At 46.2% G+C, this 26,691-nt stretch overlaps 4 protein-coding genes and 1 long non-coding RNA gene across 12 annotated transcripts; 2 read left to right on the top strand and 3 right to left on the bottom strand.

Moving 5' to 3' along the window:
• Positions 1–66: 66 nt before the first annotated feature.
• erbin (erbb2 interacting protein) lies at positions 67–16,294 on the bottom strand. Of its 5 annotated transcripts, XM_061294191.1 has the most exons (28): positions 16,153–16,286; positions 15,019–15,087; positions 14,015–14,076; positions 11,201–11,395; positions 11,008–11,125; positions 10,857–10,935; positions 10,698–10,787; positions 10,372–10,428; positions 9,079–9,142; positions 8,892–8,966; positions 8,541–8,685; positions 8,374–8,446; positions 7,475–7,604; positions 7,287–7,402; positions 6,912–6,981; positions 6,706–6,805; positions 5,983–6,104; positions 5,732–5,908; positions 5,469–5,657; positions 5,236–5,353; positions 4,892–5,075; positions 3,461–4,814; positions 3,108–3,221; positions 2,227–2,283; positions 1,991–2,143; positions 1,834–1,926; positions 1,635–1,709; positions 67–1,408 (listed from the first exon to the last, which is right to left on the bottom strand). In XM_061294191.1, exons 4-28 carry the CDS (start codon positions 11,384–11,386, stop codon positions 1,301–1,303), a joined length of 4,047 nt encoding a protein of 1,348 aa, XP_061150175.1. In that variant the 5' UTR covers positions 11,387–11,395; positions 14,015–14,076; positions 15,019–15,087; positions 16,153–16,286; the 3' UTR covers positions 67–1,300. The 5 variants fall into 5 exon arrangements, with proteins under 5 accessions (XP_061150175.1, XP_061150172.1, XP_061150174.1 ...); XM_061294188.1 differs by lacking the exon at positions 15,019–15,087 and having other exon boundaries at positions 16,153–16,294; XM_061294190.1 differs by lacking the exons at positions 15,019–15,087; positions 16,153–16,286 and adding an exon at positions 15,978–16,083.
• LOC133163896 (uncharacterized) lies at positions 11,756–16,357 on the top strand. Its single transcript, XR_009716467.1, has 2 exons — positions 11,756–11,844; positions 14,773–16,357. It is a non-coding gene; the product is annotated as an uncharacterized LOC133163896 (long non-coding RNA).
• A 960-nt stretch (positions 16,358–17,317) lies between these two features.
• Positions 17,318–20,393, top strand: sgtb (small glutamine rich tetratricopeptide repeat co-chaperone beta). Of its 3 annotated transcripts, none has more exons than XM_061294199.1 (12): positions 17,318–17,404; positions 18,116–18,228; positions 18,288–18,391; positions 18,484–18,559; positions 18,636–18,735; positions 18,804–18,908; positions 18,974–19,112; positions 19,207–19,269; positions 19,351–19,388; positions 19,469–19,552; positions 19,631–19,754; positions 19,838–20,393. In XM_061294199.1, the coding sequence occupies exons 2-11, from the start codon at positions 18,129–18,131 to the stop codon at positions 19,740–19,742; spliced, it is 921 nt and encodes a 306-aa protein (XP_061150183.1). In that variant the 5' UTR covers positions 17,318–17,404; positions 18,116–18,128; the 3' UTR covers positions 19,743–19,754; positions 19,838–20,393. The 3 variants fall into 3 exon arrangements, with proteins under 3 accessions (XP_061150183.1, XP_061150182.1, XP_061150181.1); XM_061294198.1 differs by having other exon boundaries at positions 19,631–19,750; XM_061294197.1 differs by having other exon boundaries at positions 19,631–20,393.
• A 45-nt stretch (positions 20,394–20,438) lies between these two features.
• trappc13 (trafficking protein particle complex subunit 13) lies at positions 20,439–24,227 on the bottom strand. 2 transcript variants are annotated; one of them, XM_061294195.1, is made up of 13 exons: positions 24,089–24,227; positions 23,578–23,646; positions 23,355–23,454; positions 23,083–23,167; positions 22,877–23,004; positions 22,695–22,767; positions 22,488–22,532; positions 22,381–22,398; positions 21,561–21,694; positions 21,260–21,458; positions 21,062–21,162; positions 20,838–20,985; positions 20,439–20,687 (listed from the first exon to the last, which is right to left on the bottom strand). In XM_061294195.1, exons 1-13 carry the CDS (start codon positions 24,132–24,134, stop codon positions 20,595–20,597), a joined length of 1,239 nt encoding a protein of 412 aa, XP_061150179.1. In that variant the 5' UTR covers positions 24,135–24,227; the 3' UTR covers positions 20,439–20,594. The 2 variants fall into 2 exon arrangements, with proteins under 2 accessions (XP_061150179.1, XP_061150180.1); XM_061294196.1 differs by lacking the exon at positions 22,381–22,398.
• Positions 24,228–24,479: 252 nt separating this feature from the next.
• LOC133163591 (lysosomal membrane ascorbate-dependent ferrireductase CYB561A3-like) lies at positions 24,480–26,651 on the bottom strand. Its single transcript, XM_061293643.1, has 5 exons — positions 25,802–26,651; positions 25,372–25,580; positions 25,080–25,234; positions 24,755–24,917; positions 24,480–24,684 (listed from the first exon to the last, which is right to left on the bottom strand). Exons 1-5 carry the CDS (start codon positions 26,112–26,114, stop codon positions 24,658–24,660), a joined length of 867 nt encoding a protein of 288 aa, XP_061149627.1. The 5' UTR covers positions 26,115–26,651; the 3' UTR covers positions 24,480–24,657.
• Between the last annotated feature and the right edge of the window lie 40 nt (positions 26,652–26,691).

Genomic DNA, 26,691 nt, shown 5'->3' on the forward strand with positions numbered 1-26,691 from the left:
TGGTTAAAAAAAGGAACTCTCCAACATTTTAATGTAAACAATTAAACAAACCAATTATGCACAGTGTGAAAGAGCATTGGTTTATTTTCCACAGGTGTTACGCCAGAAACGATTCATTATGTACAAAATCTGGAATGTCGCGTGGATGCACGTCTGTGGTCTTAAGAAATACACTAGCTACATGTGAACACCGATGCCTTCTGCATTGGAACTTATTGCTGCTTGTGCAACTGGAAAAGAGAAAAAAAAAATCACTGTGCGTATATATTTACACATTTTGATTAGTAATGCCTAAAAAAATAAAACACAGAATTGGCCTGCTAAAAATAAATAAGACGTGAGCATCCCAAACAGACCCACATGGATGACGACGAATGATTTCCCAAGGTTGTCTACAAAAAGACGACAGTTTGACATGAATATGAACGTCACAATTTCCAACAAACACAAGATGCGAAACATGCTCACCGTTTCATTATTTACCGGCCCGTCGTCAACTACGACAAACAACCATCTAATTGACAAAAGTGACACTTTTACACAAAACGCAGAGACTATTAGTCTCCACACTATTGTAGACATATAATATATAGATTTAATGTGCTATTACAAAACTCTCTTGTCCATATATAAAATCATGTAAAATCATTGGTGGTGTTACTAAAAGAGTTAAAAAAAAAATCCTACGTGGAAAAACAAAAGGCTTTATTGCTGTCAAGTGTGAATATTGCTTGTCGAAACAGTTCGAGGTCTTATGGCACTTGCTTATCTCCCCGGCATGAGTCAAATCAACAGGACTGGGCCCCAAAAAATAAGATAAAATAAAAAAAGGCAAAAGAGTGGCACTCTCCCAAATGAATGTGTGAAGATATATTAAAACAAAGGCAAGAAAAAGATGAAATATGGACCCGGCTTACTGGAACACTCCCACAGCCATCCTTGCTTTGGTCACATGGAACAAAAAGCAGAATTCGGCCGAGTGTCTCACTTTTACGTCCACTCTCCGAGCGCATAATGTCCTACCGCTCCATTTGCTGCTTCAACATGCTAAAACAAACAAAACAAAAAAACAATACAGGCAGAAAAGAGGGTGCATCTTGCTCCCTCTAGTGGTCACGGACAGAAGGGGAGCACAAGTCTTCAGCGGTTTTTTTTCCCCCATTGAAAAAAAAGTTAGAAACCACAGTGACAGCCCGTTTGTCCACCGCGTCATCTTGCTTACATTCAAAGAGGCGTTCAACCCCCCCCCCCCCCATGCTTGAGTACAAAAATAAGTCTCCCACTCCCTCCCCGTTGCTGTTTACGCTTGCACATCTCTCACGATTGTCAGATCCACAGTGCTGGGGAAGGTCTTGAGAAGGGACACTGCGTTCCCATGGTCGATATTCACAAAGCTGTAGCCGTTCGCCTGGCGGCACAAAAAAACATCGTCAACAAAATAAGCTCATTGTGCCAAGCTGCTCGCATTATTCTACGCCAATTTCTTTTTTCCATTCTAACCACTCCTACACGTTCACCATAACATTTTTCGCATATTTCAATTGAGCTTCCACTTTTTGTTGACAGACTGAAGGCGTCAAGAACTACAGGCGCCTATTGAGAACTCTTTTCGTCAAACTGGTATGGTGACATACTTGGAGAATTTTATCACCGGGCTGAAGAATCTTAGACGCTGGGCCTTCAGGCTGGACTCTTGTCACAAAGATCCCCTGAAAGAATGGATCACACCATTAATATTACTCGAGTTTTATTTGAGTGGATCTTGTCGTTGGCAAAAACATAATGGAATTAAGACAACATAGTTCACAAACTGTATTGGGGGGAAAACCTTACATTGTCATCTGGACGAAAGGGGTTTCCGCGACCTCCCACTCCTCCGGATATACTGAACCCAAGTTCTGGATTTTTCTCCAACTTCACGTGGATCTGAAATGCAATGCAAATGTCAACTTTTTAATCTCCAATATATGATTATAAAATCCCGACTGACCTCATGCGGCTGCCGCAAGGGCCCCGGAGCCTGATGGGAGACTTTGAGCATCAAGTAATCAATGAGCTGCTCTCTGGAGGGGTGGCGGGCCATGGCTGTCTGACTCCCATGGGGACGAGCAGACGAGACCGCCTGACCGTTCATCAGAGGGACCTGCCCCACCCAAACACGTTAATGTCAAAGCTTCTTGTCGCTCGTGATGTGGAAGCAAGCGGATCCGAGGAACGTCCACCTACTTTTCTGCGCGAGTCCATTGTGTAGCTCTGCTGCCCGGGTGGACCAAAGACGTCATCCTGCAAGACACACGGAGGTGATTCTTCACACAACTCGTGGATTAAAACAACGGCAGCAGACAACATGGAGGTGATTAGTGGAAAGTTGTTTGAAGGGAGCTACGGGCGGAGCGTCTGGATTTCATCTACAAGCTGAGGAGCGCACTACGTGTATGCATTTCCACCACAGGAAGCTTTGGAGAACGTACGAGGGAAGCCTTCGTATGGTTTTGAGATCATTAATAAGAGCCAAAAGATGATCCTGCTGGGAAGGATGTTTCGGTGGAAATGCAGCTGGATTATTGGAATACTATTAAGAGGATATAAATCTCTCCTCTACTGATTCTTGAGGCCACTTACCTTCCACAACAAGTCACTTCTCAGGCCAAAACACATAGGGGGGGCAAGTGGACGACCAAGCAAGCAGCAGAGGAATTTAAAAGACAATCATGATGATGTCACAAGATGGTGAGACAATGATGACATCAGCCACTACGAATAATGATTATTAATTTAAATATGAATGAAAGCTTCTTGGAGGTTTAGCGTTGCTTTGCCGTGGACAAATGTTCTGTCACCCGGAAGTAAGTCTTAACCTTCAAACATGAAGCAAGTCAACCTATCTTGCCGAGTAAAAACACACAAATCGTAAAATGGGTGACTTAAGCGTGACTTGAAAGTTGAATGGCGGGGGGGAGTGTGTGGCGTGCTCCAGAGGCATGCGCTGGTGACAAAATCAAACATACGCTCACTTGTAGTGGTACAAGTGTCAGATGCTTGCGGGGTGAAACGGGAGAGGAGACACGGGTCAGATTTGTGACATTCCGGTTCCGGACGGTACTCACGCTGAAGGCGGCGTAGGGCCCGAACACGTCCCTACAGCTGCCGTAGTAGCAGTCGCGGTGGGGCGCGCAGCCAAGTGGCGCGTTATAAGAATTAAAGGAGCGGGACAGCGCGTTCTGAATGGTGGCGCCGGCCCATGACGTCAGCGGCGGCCATGCAATGCAACCATGACACGCACATAAACATGCAACAAAAACAAAGGCTTCATGCGATTGACGATGACGCCCTGCCTGTTTGTAGATTTTTTTGTTTTTTTATGTAAAATGTGTGCCTCGGCGCAATAATGGTTGTGAACCCCTGGTCGAGTGTTTTGTGTGTGTGTGTAGTTCTGCCTTAACAGTTTTTGTTTGTTTACCTTTTCCATCTTCTTAGCCTCAATGTGCCGCATCACTTGGTCCCTCCAGTCGGCCGGCACCCTTCCCGGCGCCCCCGATACAAGTCCACCGGACCCGTCCAGGAGCGAATGCTCTGACTTGACCCTGACGTTTGGTCTCTTACTGGGGCTACTGTGAGGGTAATGGAAGTCGCTGACCGACATGGTCCTCTCCGGGAGCTCGTGGGGCTGCGGCCGAGCGCCGGGCGGCCTGGTCGGAGCAGCAATGTCGATGCTGTACGTGCGGTTGGAGATGGGCCGCTGTGCCGCCTGGCTCATGGCCAGCGGGCCTCTGGCGAGGGTGTGAATGTCCCGGTAGGTCAGGTAGTCGCCAACGGAGGAGGTGGAGGTGGCGCTGCTCTGCCGCTGTAGAGTGCCTCCCCTGGACTGGTTGCTGGTAGAGTGGAGTCTCTCCTTGGTCCACATGTCCCCTGGAGGTTTGGACCCCACGGGGGGCCCCCTTTGCTGGGGCTGCAACGGGTACGGTGGTGCCTGATTGCGGTTAGAGTAGTTGGTGTTGGCGAGCGAATGGGCGGCAGGGGGGAGGTAGCCTTGGTGTTCTGGGGGCATGGGCATCCTTTGGGCCCACATGCCGTCTTTGCTTGAGTACTGGACGTTGTACTGAGGTGGGGAGGCTCTTGTGGGCCCGCTGGAGGGCACCGGGTACCTGCTGGTGCTGGTGGGAGGTATGGCGGAAGATAGCTGCTCCGAGCTTGGAGAGACTTGGAGGTTTTGATCGTCCAGCAAGGAGGCAGACTTGCTCCTCACTATACTCTGGCCCTGAGCCGTGGACGTTGGATCGGGGCCGCTGCCGCCCGGCATCCTATTCTCTGCTGCCGCGTCGCCGTCAAACGAGTACATTTTCATGCCGCCCACGTCGATGTTGCTGACGCTCTGAGACTTGCTGACCTGGGGAGGTTGGCACCTCCTCTCAGGGGACAGTTCCTCAGTGCTGTGAGACATCTCGCCGCCGCCCGAGGACCCGTTGCTAACTTGCTGGTTTCCATTCTGGAAATGGCGGTTGTCAAAACCCCGCTTGCCGTCCGATTCCTGCAGTCCCACTAAACCATTACGAGGCTCCCCAATGTTGTCTGTCGCCGGGTGCGAAACGTTCATGTTGATCTGGTCCCACTTGGTGTAGCCGTCTCCAAGGCCATTGTTGAGTCCCTTCTCAATGAAGGCCAGTCGGGCTTCCATAGACAGGTCGTAGTCACCCGCCGGCTCCGTGGCTCCCCGCTGTGCCCTCAGGAGCGCTTGGAGGGACGTTTCCGAGCCGTTGCCGTTGTGCAGAAGCTCCCCGGCGTCTTTGGAGGGGTTCATGTTCTCATCCTCGTGCCTGGAACAAAGACAGCGCCAGAAATCAGAAGAGGAACATTGTGAGGATCTCTGAAAAACATTCGCCGTGTTGCGTACCTGCTCTTGGGGAGGAAGGGCATCTTGGCTTCTCTCTCAGGGGTGCACAGGGAGTTGTCCTGGCTGCTGTCGGTGGTCAGTGACACAGAATCCGACATGCGTGACGGCGACGAGCAGTTGCTGTTGTTCTGGTTGCTGTTGGCCACCGTGTCATCAAGCAACGAGTCAGCGTCCTTGCTGTCATCTGTGTGTTCACAGCAACACGCCGTCACTCATCCTGCCTCGTCTTTCTCTTGATCAGAGCTTCTCACAAATGGGTTCGTTAAGGCTTGGGGATGCTCAAAATAATTTGTAATAAATCAATTACACACATAGTAACCCAAAATGTCGGAGAACCACTGTACCTTTTTTGTCTTTACTCAGCGTCACCACTTTGGGCTGGTTAATGGAGATCTCGATGAGAGGAGGCCTCATCTCGGCAATCCTCATCTCCTCCTCTTCGTCCGACAGTTCCTCAGAGTCCTGGACAGACGAGAAAAGTGTTCAGCTCTGAAACTCTTGGACAGCCTGGGGGGGCCATTTTCATCATATTGCACGTAAACTTTGGATTTATGGACGTTTGCCTTGCTGCACTTACCTCCAGCGTGTCTTCGTGGTTTATGGTGGAGCTCTCGGACGATTTGAGCGGGGCCTGTTGGGAGCTGAAGGACTCGGACTCTGTGTCCCTAGATATGCCTTCTGGAATGTTTGGGATGGTGAAGGTGGTGTTGCAAGCTTTGGCGTCCAAGTCTGACGCTAGGCCATTTGGGCAGGGAGCGTCGATCACCTGCACCAAAAATATGACTGTTAACATGCTATCGCTGTCAACCAATTATGTTGTGTATCGAACTATTCAAAGACCTTGACTCCCACGTCCTGCACACCAATGTGGTTCCTTTCCGCGGGGGTCTTGGGGTCTCTACCCGACTCTTCGCTCGACTCATCCTCCTTGAGCCGGTGCGCCACCGACTGAGCAGTCTTCACCATGTTCTTCAGTTCGTCGGGATACGGCGTGGGGTAACGCTTCAGGTTGCCCTCCTGGCAGAGAGGAGGTGTTCATTCGAAAGATTCACAAAACGGTACAACGACAAAGGAAGGATGCGCCGCCGTACCCTCGGAGGCGTTTCCCTCTCGTCTTTGTCCTCGTCGCATTCAAAGGCCACCTGAGCTCGATGCTTACGCTGTTCCTCCCACAAGACCGGATTGAAGCTTTCCGAGTCGGAGTTGGGAACGTCTGGAAAACAAGCGACAGAAGGGGCGCGATCTCGGTCAAAAATTATTTCTTCAACAGTACCTTTGACTAGTGGGATGAATACATTTGACGGCCACACTGAATTGTGACCTGAACCGTTAACTTATAACCAAAGTACGTGGCGAATATAAAATACTGCTCTAACGTGACTGAGAGGAGAAATACAGTCTAAGAAATATTTCATTTTAAATCTATGATGAAATATAACAGTAATACCCAGATGTTAGGATTAAATTAAAATTCTCAGAGATAATTATGGGCTTTATTTGTATCATCTTATTTAAAGCACTTCTGTGTTTATCCTCCTATATTGAATGTGTGCCTGTCCGACCTCAACCACAAGGTGGCGCGAAGACAAAGAGAAATAGGTCAAATCTAAAATTTCACAGCTCAATTCAAACGTACACATGTGCGTCATTGGACTTTCGACTGACTTCCTCACTTGGATGATCGTTATATTATAAGGAGGTCAAAGAGGTTACAGCTAGGCTCGAGAGGAGGTCGCTTTGCGCAACATGATGACAGGAGACACCACCTGTGTGGCAGGCAGCCCCTATTAAACATGCATTCGGGTCACACTCACATTCTTCGGTTCGGGTCTGCTGCGGGAACATGTAGTTGGTCAGTACGGTTTTGTGGGTCTCGGGGTCTTCTTCCTTCTGAAGCGGGATCAGGGGTTTGGACTGGGGGAGATTAACCAGGATAGAAGATCACTGAATTAGTCTACCAAAGAATTGCCTCATGAAGTCTTTAATGGGGGGGGGGAAACAAAAACAATGATCCCTTTACCTGGTTTTCAGAGAGCCACATGGCTGTCATTTGGCTGAGCTTAGTGAAACTGTAGGGGAGGTTCTTCAACCTGCAGAGGATCACAAACACTTAAGTCACAGTCTATAAAAGCCTGAGAAAAACTCTAAGACTCAGTTGAGTGTGACAGTTTATTGGAAGGGGGGCGGGGGTGGTGTGTGTGTGAATGCAAACAAATACAAATTCCAGAGTTTCTGTAATGACGAGATGGAGGAAGTCAAAGAGCATCTCAGTTTACGGATGATTGTAGGCTAATGAAGGTATCCTTGACGTCGTCATTAAGTGTCTCCGCTTACAAAGGAAGAGGCTGTCTGTGTGTAATCACAAACACGCACTAGAGTTGAGTGCTCCGCTCACTTGTTGTTGCTCAGATTGATGACCTTCAGCTTGTGCATGTCGCCCATCTCCTCCGGCAGCGACTCCAGCTTGTTGGAGTGCAGGAACAGCACGGTGGCGTTCTTCCAGTTGCCCATCTGTCACAGCAACAGATGTTTAGATGAGCACACACGGACACGGGGGTGAAGGGTCGACCGATTTACACTCGCCTCGGGGGGAAGCTGGCTGAGGAAGTTGTGATCGGCGGCGAAGGTGCGCATGGCCGCGCACTGGCCGATGGACGGCGGCAAGGCTTCGATCTCGTTGAAGCTGCAGTCCAGCTCGTCCAGAGAGCTCAGCCTGAAGGGTGGGAGACAAGTAAAAGTGAGAAAGTGCCCAGTCGCTGTAAATTTTGGGACTGGGATGTTTCTATTTTACAGCGACTGTGTGAAAACAGGAACAGGAACAGACACGGCAGGCCGAATTTCCTGGGGTAATATAAGAAAGAAATGGAATAGTGGCGATCCGGAAGGGGGGGGCGTGATGGTTAACACGACACTCCTCTCGGCAGAAACCAGATGCTGACATCATCTAATTACGAAGGTTGGATTCTGTGTCGGCTGTGTGAAAGCTGCACGCAATGGCGGTGATATCATGCAAAGGCAGGTCAAACCTGGGGCTGTGACGTTGGAACTTGTGCAATGGCTGTTGGAATGAGGTTCCATTGTTCACCTGCGCCTTTGTCGAGTCAAAGGTAATAATGTGGGGGATGAAGTCTATCCACCAATATATTACCATCTTTGGCGGTTGTTTCACACACATGACACGCACTTCCTGGGTGTTCCCCGGCACAGCATGGCCGCTAATCTGCTCATCTGACGGCTAACATATGGACTCATCTTTAAAAGTCTGACAGCAGGGAGGGGAGGGGAGGGGGAGGCTTATTATAAATCCAACAACAGCATGTGTCCGCCCCAACACAACGCAGCTTTCAATCCTCACACGGGATTAAAGATCAACCATCGGGGTTTTGTAATCTGCGCCGGGCGGTGTACTCTTAACGCGGCAGATAATTGCTTGTTTGGAAGAAAGTGAAGGATTAAGAAACGAGAAGGAGGATGATCCTCACCCTCCGATGGAGTCGGGAAGCTCCATCAGTTGGTTCTCATCCACCTTCAGAGCCGTCAGTTTCTTCAGCGAGCCTGAGGAGCACAGTGAGCAAGAGTGTTACACAACAACAGATCAGAGTTCTTTTTTGGGGGGAATTGAGGAGTATACATGCTAAAACATTCATACCGATAGAGCCTGGTAGTTGCGTGAGGGCGTTGTTGGACAGCAGCAGGTCTTGCAGACTCTCGCAGCCGCAGATCTGCTCGTCCACCATCTCCAGGTTGTTCTTGGAAACGTCCAAGTAGAGCAGTTGCTTGAGCGTGCCCAGCATCTGACGACAAGTACAGACAGACCGGTGTTAAGGAGGACATGTTGCTCGCATTCCGGGTAAGAGCACTCGTTGATAACGATCAAGCAGATGGCAAAAGTTAAGCGGCGTGAGTTTTAGTGCGTAACAAACAAACTGTGCAACATAAAAAAAAAGTTGGTTTGAGTTGACTGTGCCACTTTTTGTGGATGACGTGTGCATGTCAGTACCCCAGGCAAAAACGTCAGGCGGTTCCCGTCCATCCAGAGCTCCTTGATTCCAGTCAGCTGCTCCAATACCTCAGGCTGTGGACGGCACGGTGAGAAAGGAGGTTAAAATGTTTGTGCGTGGGAGAAACGCTCCGTGTGCCAAGTGGAGCTTTGGTAACAGCTCTCTTGAGGCCGCGGGGACACTCACCACTTCAGTGAACTCGTTGCTGCCCAGGTCCAACCTTTCCAGCTGTGTGAGCTTCTGCATGCTCCTGCGGACACACACACACACACTCATCTTGAGGGCCGTAAAATGTGTCAGTGTGGGTTGGGAAAAAAAAAAAGCAGAGATTAGCAGCAACATGTCCGCGTGCGTTGTTCTTGGCTCACTCTCGTCTCGACGCAAAGCAGAAGCCCACAGACGGCTTTGTTTGGTTCCGAGGAGCTCCTCGTAAAGCGAGAATGGAAGCGAGGCAAAAGACGCCGCCGCTAACAACCTTTTAAGTCCGTGAAAAGTTGGGAATATACAAAAAGAGACTTTTGAGAGTGCAAATGAAAAGAGCGAGGTCACTAGGGGAGTATTGACTTTTTTTTCCCTCAAACAGCTCAAAGTACACGACAAATTGTTTTGTCAATTCTTGATCGGTGAGCTATTAAATTAAAACCAGATTGGTGTATTTTTAATGAACTACAGCAGCAATACATTTTCATTATTGCTAGAATGTGACCGACACGGTTGTCTTGTGCTTACAATGAGCGGCGCAGACTTTTCCGGACTGACCGGTGCGGCTTGTGACTCCGAAAAAGCACCGGGCCCTGCTGTGTGAGAACGAGTCGCTGAAAAGAATTTCTTTGTCCGCGGAAACATTTGTTGACATCTCCAGAGATGCCTGCCCGTCGCCCGGGGCAATCCTCATCATGGCCGCTGCCTCTCTTTGTAAGGTCAGCCGGCTTTCTAATGGCTCTGGCGTCTGTCACGTAAACAGGTGGGGGTGGATGTAAAATGGAAGGCAAAGGGGGGGGCAAGTTTCCCACCCATCAGGAGTCAAATTAAACAAGCGAGTAAATCTTCTCTTTGTTGTCCATTTCCCCAAAATACACCTTTGACCAAATTGTGACATCACAATGTGGCTAACTGCTGCCCTTTTCCGCAGTGCAACTCGGTAGCAAAAATCGTCTTCACGCTAATGTGCTAAAAGCTAATTCATACCCACAGTTAGTGTGGCCAATTTAGTCCATTTTCCTGACCATTCTTGCCGAAAAAAAAAACCAAGGTTCCCCGAATGAGCACCAAAAAGCTTTCTCAAATGTTCTCTGAGTGAGGTCCAACCCTCAGCTTGTCGTTACATCAAAAAAGATTACAAAACCTGTCAGAGCAAGCCGGGGGGAAAGAGAAGTGGGGAAAGGGGGGTGATGATGATCTTATGTAACGTGATGGGACTGAACAGTACAAGAAAAGAGCAGGAGGAGGAAGGAGGAGGTTTCTTCTCCTCTTACTTACTTGGGCAACATCTTCAGCTGGTTCTCTCTCAGCTCCAGAATCTGCAGCTTTGTCAGCCTGTAGCCACAAGAACAATGCAAATGTCATCATTGTCATCATACAAACACGCACTGGAACTCACTGTATGTTTTGACTAACTGTGCGTCATCACAATGGGTCGGCGCGTCACGTGCGTGAACCGCCAACAGGCAAAACAGAAGAACCAGTTTAGCCACAAAATGGATGTGGCCGGAAATTTCTGACTGAGCGCGATACAGGTTGGACTATTCTTGCTTCTCACATTTAACTCAAGTTAGTTTTCTGAGGTCCCCCCCTCCCAAACCGACCTGCCAAAACTAGCTGGTAGGAACTCCAGGAAAGCGTCGTTCAGGTAGAGCTGGCTCAGGCTCATGAGCTGGGTGAAGCCATCAGGGAGCCTGAAATGAGATGAAAATGAGTCACACCAGCATCCCAAGAGTTCTGCACTTCACCTTTTTCATACACACTTGGAAATGGGATTGACGCTGGCTTCCACGATAGTGAGCACTTTGCAGTTTTTGATATTCTCCGGAAACTCCTGGATACCTGCACACACAGAAAGACACTCCAATTTAATTTTTTATATTTTCCAATCTGAGGTGAAATGTAAAAACTGACTGTTTTTGCTGACGTCAAGCTCCCTGAGGTTGACGAGGTTGGCGACACCCGGCGGCAACACCGTGACGTCATTGTCAGGCATGCTCAGTCGCTGGAGGAGCTGACAGTTGAATAGTTGCTAGTGGCACAAAGACAAATTTATTGACTGGAGCTCAAGAGTAAAAGTCAAACTAAAAGTCGTCCGCGGGCTCACTTTGGGTAGATCTTCAATCTGGTTGGCATCGAGAAAGAGCTCCTGCAGCGTCTTCTCAAAGCTGAAGATCTCCTTGGGTACTGTCTCCAGGCTGCAGTGGGAGTAGTCCAGTGATGTCACCGCCTCCTCCTCGCCCCGCAAGCAGCGGCACGGCACTAGGCGAACGAAGAAGCTGCGCTTCGACATCCTCAGGCACTGCAGGGGACAAGAAGAAGAAATCATTCGTTTATATTATTTTAAAATGAAGGATAAAATTCCTAATTTATGTCAGACTTAGATATTTTTGGCATTTAAGAATTAGAATTTATATTTTTGTGTAATATTTTGCGCCAAACATCTTTCATATTCTTAATGTCTAAAATGTTTGTCTTACATTATTAAATATTTCCCATCTATTTGTGTCAATTACTTCCTCTTATGTTTTTAGGTTCAGCTGAACATTTTTGTCATGGTTTTCATCATACCAGGTCACACTTCCACAACAACAGTGTGGGTGGTGAGGAACTTCCTTAAAAAGGTTGACATATATGCACACAACCACACACGCACGGATGTCGGAAGTAAATAGCTCAACTAGCACAAAGTCAAAATGAAGAGACTCAAAGGCAGACGTGCTTTGGCAGCTAGCTCCATACGTGCATGAGGTTTGAAAACAATTTTTGTCCTTCTTCAGTTTTTAACTTTAAAACCAATACTGTATAAGAAGCTACAGTAACAACATCAATAGAATGAAATCACGATTTGGCCTACTTATCCCACACGCGTGTTACGATTGTGAATGGTGGCCATGTGAGTGCTGCGTTCCTGGCGGCAAGCCCCGAGGCCTGGCAGCGAGCCCCGTGGCTTCCCCTCGGTGGCGGTGAATGAAAAACGACATTCTCGCTTTATTTTCCTGGTCAGAGCTCCTGCTGGGTCAAGGCTGTTGCCATGGAAACCGTTGGACCATTCCAGAAAAAGTCAGAAATGTCAAACCTCAGGCTCGGAAACTTTCTATGGAATGCAGCTTGGGGGTGTCAGAGTTGGGGTAAAGCGTAAAAATACTTGGATTTCGGGGAAGATGTCAAACCTACAACAAGCAAAGTGTTTGCAGCGCCGACTGTAGCATCAAAAGCAGGAGAACGATTTCGCCGAGATGATTGACAGCAAACATCAGACAGGCGCTTTTGCGGTCTGTGTTGAGCAGGTCAGCTGGACCACTTCTTTTGGCTGCGACATGGGACATGGGATGCAAGGCCGTCTGGCAGCATTTATTTCCCGTCTGCTAGCGTCTGTAATCTCAGTCATAGCAGGGGCAATCCCGGGAAAAGCCATAACAATCTGGATGAAAAGCTGCTTTGAGGGAAGCAAGCAAGGGCCGCCCCGCGCTAATCACATTGTCACATCCAGCAGACAAGCGCCGGTCGCTATTAATAACGCAAGCTGCCGCTGACAAGTACTTGGCTCTGAGCAAAAGGCCAACAACCTGGAAGCTTCTGTCTGATGCCTGCTGTCAATCATGGCATGTCGGATGAGTGATTATCATCCCAGCTCAGCCATGCACTGCGGCTCCAATCTCGGGGTCCAAGAGTTTATACCAAGCGCCTGGTAAAATGCTAAAATACGAACAGAACTTCCCAAATGCTAGCATGCTAACATTTGACGTAAACACATCGCATAGCAACCCCTGTTTTTCGTATTTACCACCAGATGCAAACACACAAAAGCAACCGCGTGAGCTGAACCGACAATCACACTGGAATCTGAAGTTCCAGTTTCACTCTGGTTCTCAGCGAGCCTCCGAGCTCTCAGCGGTCTCGCGTGACGCCGCCGAACAAAAAGCCTGATTGTTTTCTCAACGTTTGGCCCCAAATGAGGGCGAGTAATCTGATCTGAGGACGAGGACAAAGTGGCATCTACGCACAAAGATCGGCGCATGTGAAGCTTCTGCGTGCGCACATGCTTTTACATTTCAGCACCCTGACATTGAATAATGTGCAAATCTCCTGGAAAGCCACTTCCTGCCTACGTGATGGCTGACTTTAACTCTGCAACAGCAGCAGCGACAGCACATAGCTAATATTTGGCGTCTTTCAATTCAGCAAAGCATCACTGCAGCTCCTGGTTGCACCTGTGTTGAGCAAACAGCGGCGGCGGGATGAGCAGGTCCGCATGTTTGCACAGAACGTTGCGACGTATCCAAACATCTCCGGGACTGATTGCTGCCCTGGCTGCACGAGTACAAGTCGAGCACAAGACAAAACAAATTCATAGATAACTAACTAGGATTTTGGTCATGGGCCAACTGTGAGGTTTTCATAAATGTTAAGATGCCACCATTTTGTGTTGTTTTCAAAAACTGCCACTTTGAGACCGGTTGAAATTTTCTGGCTGGGACAATTAGGGCCGGTGCAAAAAAAATGTATCGGCCTAAATTCATGAGAAAAGACCCAAGCGGGTCAGGCAGGCCTGCTAGTTATAAATAGAAAGGCCTCCATGTTGCCTGTAAGTTGTTAATTAAATATGAGCTCTCGTTAAGGACGGGCCTCTGGGATTCATTTGTACAGGCAGGCGAGCGTTAGCACAGAAAAAGAGTCCGGCTGCCACAGACAATTAGAAGAACAGGGAGAAACGAGTAAAATTGCAGAAACAACGTGAGCGGGCACGTTTTTGTCCCAGATGCTCACGAAAGGCCAAAGCATCAGTAACGGAAGAAAAAAAAAATACACGATCAACAATGTTGAGACAGGAAGCGCAATAATTACCTTAAGTAGCATTAGCTTGGTGAATATTTTAAGTGAAATAAATGACAAATATCATTGTGCCTTTGTCACCTACCTTGTCATTTAGGACTCAAGCGCTTGGGCGGTGGACAGCGGGTAACGGAACTAGCAGCAACACTGCAAGAGAGAAAACAGTAACCATTAAAATTCTGATGATTCTGAAATTCAGATTAATCACGCAGACTAGATCATGCTCCACGTAAACGTGCAGCTCAGCCTCTGGTTAGCGGATGTCACAGCCAGCCATGCGCTTTAGGCAGTAGGTCAATGTGAATATTCTCCATCAGGTTCTTGGTTTTATAACGCTTGTCCTTATTTGGGTCACTATCACAGCTGACTTCACGGCAAGAGGCACCATGGACTTGTTGCCATTCAATCACACGTAAAGATAAATAAGTATTCACAAACACACTCGTGGATAATTTAGATGCTTCAAGGTGGTAGGAAAGTCAGGAGTAGCTGGAATAAAGCCACATAGGTACGGGAAGAACCCAAACGCCGCACAGGGAGGCCAGAGCCGCCAATCGGAACCCAGAAACTCAAAACGTCAGAAAAGCCAATTGTGCTTCTTCACCAGACATTTGAGTATTTTGTATAAAAAAAAAAAGAAAAAAAAATATTTTTCCCTTTCATTAAATTAAAAAAAATGTAGGCTTTTATATTTATATAAAAAAATGTTTTTTTCCTTTGTATTAAATCCCAAACTAATTAGGCTTTATTAATTTTTTTTTTTTTTTAAAGCATCAAGGACATTTCTTGTTTTTCTGTAACATCAATCAAAGCGTCAAAAACAATTTAGTTTTTTTTTTCTAGGGTGGTACTTACTGCACAAAAGAAAAGCTCTTATGTTTTGCTGTACCCAATGTGCACAAAAACCACACCAAAGCAAGGTAAGCACCAAGATTTTCACAAGCTGTCTGCGTTTGGCAAAAAAACACAACAGTGGCATCTCGCTGACCCGGCCAAACAAGGGGCCGCAAGCAGATAGCCACACAATGGCGCCACAGTGCAAGGCCCTGGCCGAGACAAAAGAAGCCGGCGAGCGAGAAACATTCTCACTTGTTCATCACGTCCCCCTAATCAGCCGCAAACACTCGTCAGTTTCTGCTCCACTTCCTCTTCGCCCGTCTTGACACCAAAAGTAAGAATACTATACAAATGGTGTGTATGTGGTGGTTTTACACATTGCAGAATATTGTAGCATCCTCTGAGTACTATGGAATGGCAGCTGAATGGAGGCTTCTTCTCGCTGGTGGAGATGCAACATGTGGCCGCCCTCTATGGTCAAGGGTTAATTCAATCGGGTCAAGTTTTCGGATCCCAGTGGCCAGACGCCAGCCGGTGTTTCTTTGAGGGGTGTGAGGTTGAGGGGGTTTCATGCTGTCACAACAAACAAAAACTTTTGCAGACCTCCAGTGAAGCAGATGGTCTTCCATTTTCTTGCTCACATTCCCAAACAGGGAAGTCTCAGATTGCTGGATTGCATCTAATCCTAAATGTCTTAAATGACGCCAGCTAATCTGATAAATGGATTTATCATAAAATAAATGCACATTTAACCGCATACAATAGTAAAATCAAGAACGAGACCCCACATTAAAAAGAACAATAATCAGAAAAAAAGGGGGAAAATAATTATAACAGAAGAACGAAACCAGACATGAATAAGATCAACAAAATAATACAAAGGACACCAACAAATATAAATAAGAAAAAAATAGAGAACAACACGTAACAAGAATTGCAAAGAACCAAAAGAGGAATAAGAACAAAATGAACAACCACAATACTAACGCAGGGGGCCCTGGAACCTTTCTGAGCAGCCCTGGCTAACACCAAAAATATAAATGACACGAAAAAATATAATAATTAATGTATTTAACATTTTATGCTGAGCATCTTGTCTGGTATCGGTTCCCTAAAAACACAAAACAGCTGTGAACACCATTTACTGACGTCCAACTCAGTTCATCGATAATCACAACCCAAATTAAACATCCATTAATTTACATTTTTACCTGAAATGCTTTTCAATCATCTGTGGATGGGGGGAAAAAATCGGAATGTGTGTCGTCTGCTGTTACCACTCCGCCGCGACTAGGACTGTTAGCATCGTTAGCATGTCGTACGCTACCCCCCACCCCAACCTCCGGGTGAACAGACGCGATAACAAGGAGGGAAAAAAACACCCACCTTGGTGCCTTGCTGGCGGCACTGCGTCAAGCCGCGATGCCCACACGCGATTACACTCCGATTTGACGCCGAGAGAAGAGCATTCAGTCGGCTAGAAAAGACAGCATCACTCGACGGTACTTCGAATGGTTCCGAGCTAATGGGGCTAACAGCTAGCCCCCCACTTAACTCCAAACTGGCCGTGTGGGCTCATATCGGCAACAAAGCCGTCTTAAAAGTTGTTCAAGTCAGACTTGAACGGAAAGAGAATCCTTTAAAAATAACACAATTTGAGCTCAAATATAAGTTCTGGTTTCACATCAGTGGATAGGGAGGAAAAAAATCCAAAATGTCCACACGATATTCAGCGAGCAAATACAAAAGCGGCTCGGCCGAGTGGAAGCTTGACGTCCAGTGATGAAATGTACCGCGCCCAGATGTTTCCACTCATCGTCTTTCTTTATCCGTAGGTCAATGTGAAGCAAAGCAGGTTAAGTTTAGTCCGCACGCTGTCCTCTTTCGGTTCCTTACTGAGCACCGAAGCCCCACGCCGACAAGAGGTGTCTCCGCCTCCCGCAAACAGACAAGCGTCGATCTTGATGCTCCCGCAGTGCCCCCCTAACCCCCCCGCACATGCATTGTAAATACACACATTCAAATGATATACCTACACAAGAATACAAAACAGCCGAATAAACAACCATATACAACGGTAAATATGCATCCAAAATAATGTTTAAACGGCTTTCTATCGGAAAGGTTCACAAAAGATAAAACCAATTTGCAAAGGAATTGAATCATTGAGTTCTTAAATTAAGTAACCTCGCTGACAATAAAACTACAAAAACTATATTTTGTTTAGTCGCCATTAATAAGCGTTTGAAATACAATGGCGCCCTCTAGTGGACAACTTATCTCCCGTACACTTTGACATAACCTCGATGACCCCGTTTACCTGGGTTGGAAGGGAATTAACGCAACTGTGTTTATAGAGCATTTATTTATAGAGCAACCACCGCTGCTGTTAAGTGCTGTTAAGACGATGTAATGTAGAATTTATTGTGATTCATACTTGGCAAGTGCGCCTGTCTGCAATGTAAGCATGATGCACGTAACTGAAAATGAAAAAAAAAAAAAAATAGAAAGAGAAAATTAAACAGGCAACTTTTATGATGTATAGCGGTCACTTCTGGTATCAGCGCTCGCGCATGCGCAGAAGAAGACCAAGCTAGCTGGAGCGAGTGACAGCGACTGCGAAGCGGCCGCGTCTCAGGTAAAATGATGCTGCTACATCTTTTAACGTAATTTCATTAACAATACTGGCATTTCTATACTTATTTTTTGCTATTATGCATTCCTTATTCGTCATGTAAATGTCGCGTCGCTATCAATCCAGCTCGTTTGCAGCAGAGACGGACGCCCATTTTAGCTACTCAAAATAAGAATTGCGCTTCAACCCTAAAATGACCAAGATGAGGTGACGTCACAGCATGTTTGTCAATACTCGTCGGGGGTGCGGGTACGTCTGGGTGCCGCACGTTTTTCCTGCGTGCACTGTTTTGCGCCTGCTGCCCGTGACGTCATCACACGCACCTCAGGACCTCACCGTCAATAGCAGCTCGATGGATTGTTAATTGTGGGAGATATTACGTTAAATTGTGTATATGGATCAAAACTATTAGTTAGATTCTGTCACTGGATGACTGAATAAGGAGGTAGCTGATTGAGTTGGCTTACTGTTCGTACATACTGCACTAGCTTAGTTGCCTGAGTAATATTTGTAGGTTGTAAACAACTACAACAACCAAGAACTGTTCAGATCCTCCTATTAGAATTTGCAGATTACCATGACTTGGATGACTGAGAATTTAACAATGTAAGAAATAGTTTGGGCAGCCACCATGTTGGAGGTCAAACCAGTAAGGAGGCAATCACAAATCAAGTTACCATTGTAGTCAAATTTAAGTCAACTGTTTGTGGGTAGATTGTAGGTAACCATGGCGGTGGACAAGCGCCTGGCGTTTTCTATCGTACAGTTCCTACGGGATCAGACGCATGGCGGCACGTTGAATTCTGACGAGCAAGAGAGCCTTGAAGGTACGTGAATGTCTGGTAATGGTGGTCAGTGTCGGTGTGAACGTCCGTTTTTGTCACAGTTGCAGTCCAGTGTCTGGAGACCACCTTTAAGATCAGTGCTAGCGACTGCCACCTGGCCGCACCCCAGCCCCTCATGGAGATCTTTCTCAACTCCCTGCTCAAGGTGAGTGGACATTTTGTTTAATATTTCAAGTTGTATTAGATACATGAAAAAAATATGACCATGTTCACCATCCACCACCATATTTCTCGCAGAATGACAACTTGCTTTTGCCGGCGACAACTCCTTCACCCGAAGATGCGGAACGAGCCGAGCAGCTGAAGAATGAAGGTGTCAAAGATCATTTGACATGCATGCATCTAGAAGTGACCAAAGGAGCGGTGCTGAATCACAATTGTGTTTTCAGGAAACAATCACATGAAGGAGGAGAACTACAGATCTGCGGTAGAGTGCTACACCAAGGCCATAGACCTGGACTTGAGGAACGCCGTCTACTACTGCAACCGGTATTAGCCACGAGCCAGGTCGCGTTAAGGTTAAGTAATCCCAGATGATGCTAACACTTGTCACGCAGGGCGGCCGCTCATAGTAAACTGGGCGACTACACGGAGGCGACGGGCGACTGCGAGCGAGCCATCAGGATCGATCCCAGCTACAGCAAAGCTTACGGAAGGATGGGGTAAGTCAGTGCATACCCTAATATATTGACTAAAACATCATGTTTGGGATGCTCTGTCCTCGCAGCTTGGCGCTAACAGCCATGAACAAATACCCCGAGGCCATTTCCTACTTTAAGAAGGCATTGGTGCTGGACCCGGACAACGACACATACAAATCCAACTTGAAGGTGGCTGAGCAGAAGCAGAAGGAAGTCAGCAGTCCCGTGAGTGCTAGAGAAAAATAAACACCAGTTCCGACAACAAAGAAATGAGGAAAATCTGGCATTTCCATTTTTTTTTCACTGTCTCATAATGCAGATGGCAGCCGGTCTGGGATTCGACATGGCCAGTTTGATCAACAACCCCGCATTCATCAGCATGGTAAGCGCAATGCTTCCTTATATGGTCCTTATCGATGACCACAAAGCAAAACAATGACAAAATTGCTTATTGTGTCTGCAGGCAGCCAGTGTGATGCAGAACCAACAGGTTCAGCAACTGTGAGTGTTGGCGTTAGCTACGTCTTAGCTTTGAAATTAGTTTTGCTTTTAGCGTTTCACTTCCTCGTTATGATTGACAGAATGTCCGGGATGATGGCCAACGCGGTGGGAGGACCGGGCGCCGGAGTGGGAGGACTGACTGACATTTCCAGTCTGATTGAAGCGTAAGTACGACTTCTTGGCCAATCGTGCGGCTTCTGCCAATGTGGAAATCTAAGCAGGGACTACTGGTTTTCGATCAGGGGGCAACAGTTCGCCCAGCAGATCCAGCAGCAGAACCCAGAGCTCATCGAGCAGTTGCGCAATCACATTCGAAGTCGATCGTTCAGCGGCAGCGCCGAGGAGCACTCATGATGCTTCGGGTTGGTGCGAGCAGCTCCCCCCCCCCCCCACTTGTCCCCCTATTTTCCAAAAATTAAACTCATACCAATCTGAGGCAACTCTTCTAGGATGGACCCCTCAGATGATTGACAGCTGTGAGGAAGACCCGACATGAGCGCAGTGGCACTTTGACTTTTGACCTGTGAATTTAGTTTTTCTCGCTATGTATTTTGCAAGCCAATATTTGAGATGCGAGTTCAATGGATGCCGCAAATTCGTCTCGTAAGTCAAGGTGCCACTGCCGTCATCTGACGTCCGCTGTTGCTTTTTAGTCATGTGACTGACACGCCTGCATTGTGACATTGTCATTGCACTTTAGCGCCACTAAATAATAAAAAGTATGTTATTAATGAACACTTAAAAACTATGTGTATGTTGTATAGGTGTAAGTTTGCTCCTCCTGCATGCTTCCAAACAGGTATCAGGCATCAGAAGCTTTATGGAAACTAAGTTTGATTTCGACCAGTATTCAATTTATGCCTTTTCTGTATATTTCTTAAAAGTGGACATGACAAAACACAGAGTTAGCTCACTCGAGTTCTCGCGGACGCTCAAATCAGTCCTATTGGGCTAGGAAGCTGCTTCCTTCCAATGACTATAAAAATAAAATGTCATGAAATCAAACTCTTTTGTCATGTTTTATAAAAACGATTTCAAAAAGACATTAAAAAATATTAGCGTGTTTATTCACATATTCACATTATTTTCAAAGGCTTTCATGATTCACAACCATTTGCATGAGCATTAAAACAGTGTGATGCCTTGGTCTGTTGTAAAGCCCATTTAAAAAAAACAAAAAACCAACAAGAACTAAAAAGTCAAATGCTAGGACGGACAAACCACGCATACTTGAGCCACGTCGTCGTACTCGTACGTACGTTTCAGGAACGAGTCTGTAAGCCTCAGACCGGAAATACTCTGAAACAAAACAAACAAAACCTAATGTTAATGATGTCCATTTAAAATGAGTTTTCGCTGACTAGTAATAAAAAAATAATAATAATTAAAAATACTAGTAACTAGCAGACTCTGGATCAAGGATATAGATTAAATGCTCAAATGTCTTACCTGGAGACCCTGGACGGACGCCAGCAGCGTGAGGTCCAGCGAAAGCGACGCCCCAGGGCTTAGCTTGCCCAGAGCTCGGCCGGACACGCCGCACCAGTGGATGGACGACGTGTTGATCATGTCCACAAGAAGGTCCATGGTCCTTTCGCTACACGTGCACACACAGAGAAGACGTGAGGTGAAACGAAGATGCAGGACATTGTGCCTGGCTGTTGCTTGCCTACCTGCAGTTGGTGATTTTACATCTGATGTCAAACGGTTCTTCCAGGTTGACCGTGTCGGGAATGACCTCCATGGACAGGCGGATGTCTCCGTAGCCTGGAGCCTGTCCACACATGTTCAGTACACAATTGTGATGGAAATGTACTACATCAGACAAAACATGACATCATTTATTTTTGATAGGGTCGATTGGGGTATACCATCCTCTGGAGTTGGCTGGTCTGCAGGCGTCCCCTCTCCCCCAAGTTGGTCTTCCACACGATGTCCAACTTCCCGATAACAGTGACGCCCTTGATGACACCGGCCTTCTCGGCGTACTCCGGTTTGGGGGTCAGGCAGTAGAGGTACTGACGCGTGTCCATGGGCTGCAAGTATGACATTTTGCCGAACGTCGAAACCCTAACGGGAACAAATACTTTCTTAATGGACTTAGGTATATTACTGCAATGTCTTTTTAAACACAACTACTCCAAGTAGGGTGTGTGAGTACTTTTGCCATACCCGTGGTCTTGGTGGGTGACGGTGTTGAGTTCGGTCACGTTGTACATCATGGACGGCTCCAGCGACACCTTCTCCATGAACATGGGCGACGTGGTGATGTTCTGGATCTGGGCCTCCAGGAACACTTCGTCCGTCTGCGGCGGAGAAGGCAGCGGCAGACGGTTATGGGGGAGGCAGAGGGGATTGAGGGGAGGGGGTGGATTTGAATGTCAGACCCCAAACCTGCTCTGACACCTCAACTTACTTTCGGTAATAAGCTTTAATGCAATGCGATTGGGACAGATTTCAATATTAGTAGTATCGTGTGTCATTCTCGGGGTGTTTGTGGTCAAAAGCACCATTTGAACACAAAACATCTCAGCCAACGCAGATTAGCTCAGTAGCATTAGCTCATAATCTTCTGCCACCAGTTGCCACCGCCCGACGCTCCATGCAAAGCCAGCCCGGCCCCACTTCTTCACAAATTGTTTTCATCATCAGGATTTCAGATTTGGATCTGAACATAGTGATTTTCAATTCATCAAAATACAGTGAACTACACCCCCCCCCCCCCCCCCCTCACTCGCGCTCTCAAAGACACAGAGTCAGACGCACAAGCACCACATGCAAAAGGAAGTATGGCAAGGAAGTGTGCACAAGCAACAACAATGGGAAGCTTCGCAAACTAAAACCATCTTGAAGTGTTTTTATCATCAAACAAATGATTATGATGAATAATAATAGAGATTACGACTCATGTTGCCATTGTTGTCGTTTGCGTCCACCTGCAGGCGGCGTGAAGAAGAGAGGCGATGAGAACAGAAAAATGAAAGCGATTTACCACAGAACTGAGGTCACTCTAATGGAGAAAATAAAAGGACAAAATGAACACATGCCAAATGGGATGTGGGCTTACAAACGGACTAACGAGATGGGGGGGGAACGTACCTCGGCATTGTAGAACTTGGTCTTGACATCCAAGGGCTTGAGGACCTGATTGAAGAGAGAATGCAGGCTGAATGTCTCCATTGCTCGCCAGACAAAGAAAAAAGAAAACCCGAGCGGCACAGCCGTTTAACGGACGAGCGCTGTGTTGGGCGCTTTTGGCGAGTGCTCACGACATGTCTCAAAGGCGCGATAAGTGGGCTGCCTCACCTGGAATTTGAAGAACTTGCGGAAGTAGAGCTTCTCTCCGTGCTGTGTAGTGTAGCTCACGGCGCACACCAGGCTGCATATCAACACAGAGGTCAACATTTTGCCAGCACATGTAAAACAAACAACAGTGAAATGGAAAAAATAAAAATCTGGCATTTTTTGCACATCTCGGAGAGACTCACATATGTGTTCCAATCTCTTTGACTTCATGATGGATGACATCATCAATGCAGCACTCGGGTTTGAGTTCGGCTACGGCCGAGTTGGACGCCGACAGGTTAAGTCTCTGAGAGCTGGTCTGCAAGTCAGCCTACAGAGGAGCACAAGGCATCAAGTGAGATTTAGGAGGCCCCTTGCTTCCTTTGAACCATTCTTGCCATTGGTTTACCTTAACCAGAATGTCTTTGACCACCTGACTGCTGTCATTGTGCACGCTGATGTAGCTAGAGAAGGTCTCGCCCAAGAAGATGTTACTGCCGAGAAATTTGATTCAATCATGCATACATTCAAATATTGGCAAATTCATTCATATCAATATTACAATTCAATTTTTTTTTTTAAATTTTATTCAAATGAAATTGTTTTCAAAGTAATAAGAATATAATAAAATGAAAATCAGATCATAATTTCACCGTGAAAGTAAACGTTCAGACGACTCACCCGAAGTTCTGCGGCAATGTTAGCATCTCGCCCAGCATTAGCGTCTCTGCGCCCTTGATAGTGGACGGATCATCTCGCATGAGGCGCCCAAAGAGGTCGCCTGTCAGCACAGGAACAAATTGGATTTGGGGGGGAATTTATTTTGTGTTTTCTCTTTAATTAACTATCAAATATTGTGTACATGTGGATGTGCATGCTACTTCAGATAAGGTGTGATGATCACCTGGGAGGTCTCGCTCTTCACATGTCACTGGCAGGTTGGTAAACAGAGTTGGTTTTGTCAGCCGCATTACTAAAGAAAAATAAAAAAAATACATTTATTAGGCATTACATAGCCATAGGTCAATTGCTTGTCAATAGGTGCCCTGTCATTGATCAGTTCAGGGGTGCATTAATGAGTGCTTTATAAAATGAATGGATTGGTAATAATTATTAATAATTTATATTTCTATAGCGCCTGACAAGAGAGCCCAAGTACAGTATATATTGTAAATATAACAATAAGGTTGAGGGTAAAGCAGCCCCAACAAAACCATAGCACACACAAGAAACACACATAACCATAAATGTACTCGTGGATTAGATTAATAAATTAAAAACAGAGCGGTAACGAATAATAGCGCTAGCCGAATTAACAGCGAGCAGCATATGGTAACAAGTCTATTTATGCGACGTTTTAAATGAAATTCCCGCATGAGGTGTACATTTTCAAAAAGTTAAATGAGACAAAGTACCTTTTAATGCAAGCAGATGTTCCTGTTTGGCCTGACTTACATCCATTTTGACAGAAAACGGCTTTAATTCGGGGATGCTAGCCCCGGGGAAGCTAACTGTTGTGACAGGAAGCAGACCCACGTGACCAGAGGAACGTCTCTTCTTTGAGGTTTTTGGTTGCGAGCGTGATGCTGCCATCTAAAGGAGCCAAGTGGTACCACCAAAATAACTAAACGTCATTGACGGGGTAACGTCGATTTTTGTTTTGTTTTTTATACTCTTTTTTTAAATTTCAAAACTAGAGAAGAAATTGCATGTGTTTCTATATTGATACTTGAATGAGCTCGAGCTTTTCTATTTAAAAAAAAGAAAGAATACATTTGGTTTGAAAACTACTCGTAAGATAAACAGTCAAATCGGACAGAGTATTGTTTATTAATTCAGGAATCATAGAGTGTAATATATCAATTATACATGAGTGATTAAATGTTTTCATGTCTTGTTTTCAATCCATCCATCTTCTGAACCATTTATCCTTAAATAGGATAATAGTTCATGTGCTTTCTGTCCCATTCTGTTGCTGTGTCCCTTAAATGGCTTCTTCTCTCAGCAAAATCTAAAAACAATAAAACAAATATTAGTATGACAAACTTTGATTTATGATAATTAAAAAAAAAAATACTCACTGGAGTTGCTTCATCATTGGTATTGGTGTTTGGACGTTGCCAGTCGGTTTTGGACAGAATTCCGAACACGAGAACACTGAACGCCACAGTCAGGACTCCTAGCATGTTGCCCAACAGCGCCTCCACAGGAAGGGAGCTGTAAGCACTTGCTGACACGCCATCCCTAACAAACACCAAAATAGTGACTTCAAATATGACCCATATACAGCAACTACAAAGAGACTGAGCAAAAATTATGACACACACACACACATCAATGTATACATATACAAATATCATTTCATGATTTCCAGTGAGGTTAAAAAAAAGTCATTGAAAGCCTCACAGTGCAAAAAAAAGCTGTTCGTTGATCCCACTGATGCAGGCAGCCAGAGTGAGCATCAGCACCGCTTGTCCCGTCCACACGTGGATGCCCTTCAGGGCACCGCCCAAACGCGGCGCAGAACACGGTAGCAAGAAGCCGACCAGGCCCAGGAACCACTGTGGATTAAAAGAGATATTATGCTCACAGATATTACATTACGTTATCCTTGGTCTGTCTTGACATCTCAGCGCATATGGCTAAGAAGTCATTAAAAGTGATGCAAGTCAATTTGTCAAGTCAACGTATTTCCTACCTGCCACGCAAAGGTCACCACGGCGCTCATTCCCACCCAGCTGTGCAGAGAGTACAACGCAGGGATGTTCAGGTTGCGGTGCACGACAAAGACGGCGTGCAGGCCGACGCCGGCGAGAATCAGGGCGGCCAGCATGAGTCCTGCGTGAAGCATCTTCCATCCACGCTTCTTATGCGACCACCCCCAAGGCACACGGTAGAGAACGGCGGCTGCCCAGAATTCGGGGAAACAAATCATTATAGTATTGGAATGCTAAGGATTCACTAAGTTCAGTTGTATTTAACTTTTAAATGACATAACATAAATATGAAAAATTTAACATCTCAAAAAAGTATACCGTTAATGGTTTTTAAGCAGAGTCATGAAAACTTAAAAAATATATTTTCACAATTACCACCTAGATTCCCTTCAATGGACAGTTGGGACTCACCGAGGCCATAGAGGACCAGCAGTCCACTGATCATGAGGACAGGATGCCAATTGAATTGGGCCTGGGTTCCATCCCAGGCAAATCCTCCATGCCAACGCCAGAACCAGTAGACAACCAAGACCACGCACGCAATGCCCGTGGTGATGCACATACACAAAGACGTGTAGAAAGTCGCCCTGGATCCCATTGTAAAATCTCCACTCCAGCACGTCCTTGCTCGGACTCCGCAATAAAGGCACAACCAAAGAATTGTCACAGATGCATCAGATGTCCAACAAAAGATGTGATAAGCAGTCAGGAGGGATGACGCCATGACATTTTCATGCTTCCAGATTTCTTCGGTTAATTTGCACTCTTAAAAAACATACTGAGCCAGCAAAGTAGCAGACTACTTTTAATACTTTGGCTACAATGTCCAGTTTGAGTTTCTTGATTGGTGAGGAACAATTTCCAGTGCCACGATTGATACAATTGATTGGTACCGTTTCTATCACCAAGACTGATGAGGTTCCAAAGGTTCCAGAGTCAACGGTGTGAACCATTACAATTGTCTGCTTTCTATTCTATGTATATTCTATGCTCCATAACAGTTCCCTCTCAGACATCAAACAAATTCCTGGAGCTAACGAGCTAAGTACCCTCGCCGTTTCCCTGAAACAAAAAAATCACGAGGTTGCTTGTCATCTGACTCTCTCCAGTGGGAATTGGAGCCAAGTTTCCACAGCTCTGGTGACACTAAAGCAATTTTTTTCAGGCTTTAGGGCCGCCTGGACAATGTCAGCCTCTGACCACAAAAAAAGCAGGAGACACACTCATTATACTTTATGAAGCTTTCATCAGAACTTTTACTTTTACAAATCTTGGGAATTGTCAAAATAGGCAAAGAACGT

Source organism: Syngnathus typhle, linkage group LG12 (assembly GCF_033458585.1).
Source record: "Syngnathus typhle isolate RoL2023-S1 ecotype Sweden linkage group LG12, RoL_Styp_1.0, whole genome shotgun sequence".
Taxonomy (NCBI): Eukaryota; Metazoa; Chordata; class Actinopteri; order Syngnathiformes; family Syngnathidae; genus Syngnathus; species Syngnathus typhle.

Coding starts and splice junctions, on each gene's coding strand:
- erbin (XM_061294187.1), bottom strand. CDS start 11,422: ATGATTTCTTCTTCTTGTCCCCTGCAGTGCCTGAGGATGTCGAAGCGC. Junction 10,936..11,007: donor GCTTGACGTCAGCAAAAACA/GTCAGTTTTTAC, acceptor CTGTGTGTGCAG/GTATCCAGGAGTTTCCGGAG. Junction 5,909..5,982: donor AGAGGGAAACGCCTCCGAGG/GTACGGCGGCGC, acceptor CCTCTCTGCCAG/GAGGGCAACCTGAAGCGTTA.
- sgtb (XM_061294197.1), top strand. CDS start 18,129: ATGGCGGTGGACAAGCGCCTGGCGTTTTCTATCGTACAGTTCCTACGG. Junction 18,560..18,635: donor CGAGCAGCTGAAGAATGAAG/GTGTCAAAGATC, acceptor TTGTGTTTTCAG/GAAACAATCACATGAAGGAG. Junction 19,553..19,630: donor ATTTCCAGTCTGATTGAAGC/GTAAGTACGACT, acceptor GTTTTCGATCAG/GGGGCAACAGTTCGCCCAGC.
- trappc13 (XM_061294195.1), bottom strand. CDS start 24,134: ATGGATGTAAGTCAGGCCAAACAGGAACATCTGCTTGCATTAAAAG. Junction 23,168..23,354: donor ACATTGCCGCAGAACTTCGG/GTGAGTCGTCTG, acceptor ATTTCTCGGCAG/TAACATCTTCTTGGGCGAGA. Junction 20,986..21,061: donor TGTAAAATCACCAACTGCAG/GTAGGCAAGCAA, acceptor GTGCACGTGTAG/CGAAAGGACCATGGACCTTC.
- LOC133163591 (XM_061293643.1), bottom strand. CDS start 26,114: ATGGCGTCATCCCTCCTGACTGCTTATCACATCTTTTGTTGGACATCT. Junction 25,581..25,801: donor GCTGGTCCTCTATGGCCTCG/GTGAGTCCCAAC, acceptor AATTCTGGGCAG/CCGCCGTTCTCTACCGTGTG. Junction 25,235..25,371: donor TGGTGACCTTTGCGTGGCAG/GTAGGAAATACG, acceptor TTTAATCCACAG/TGGTTCCTGGGCCTGGTCGG.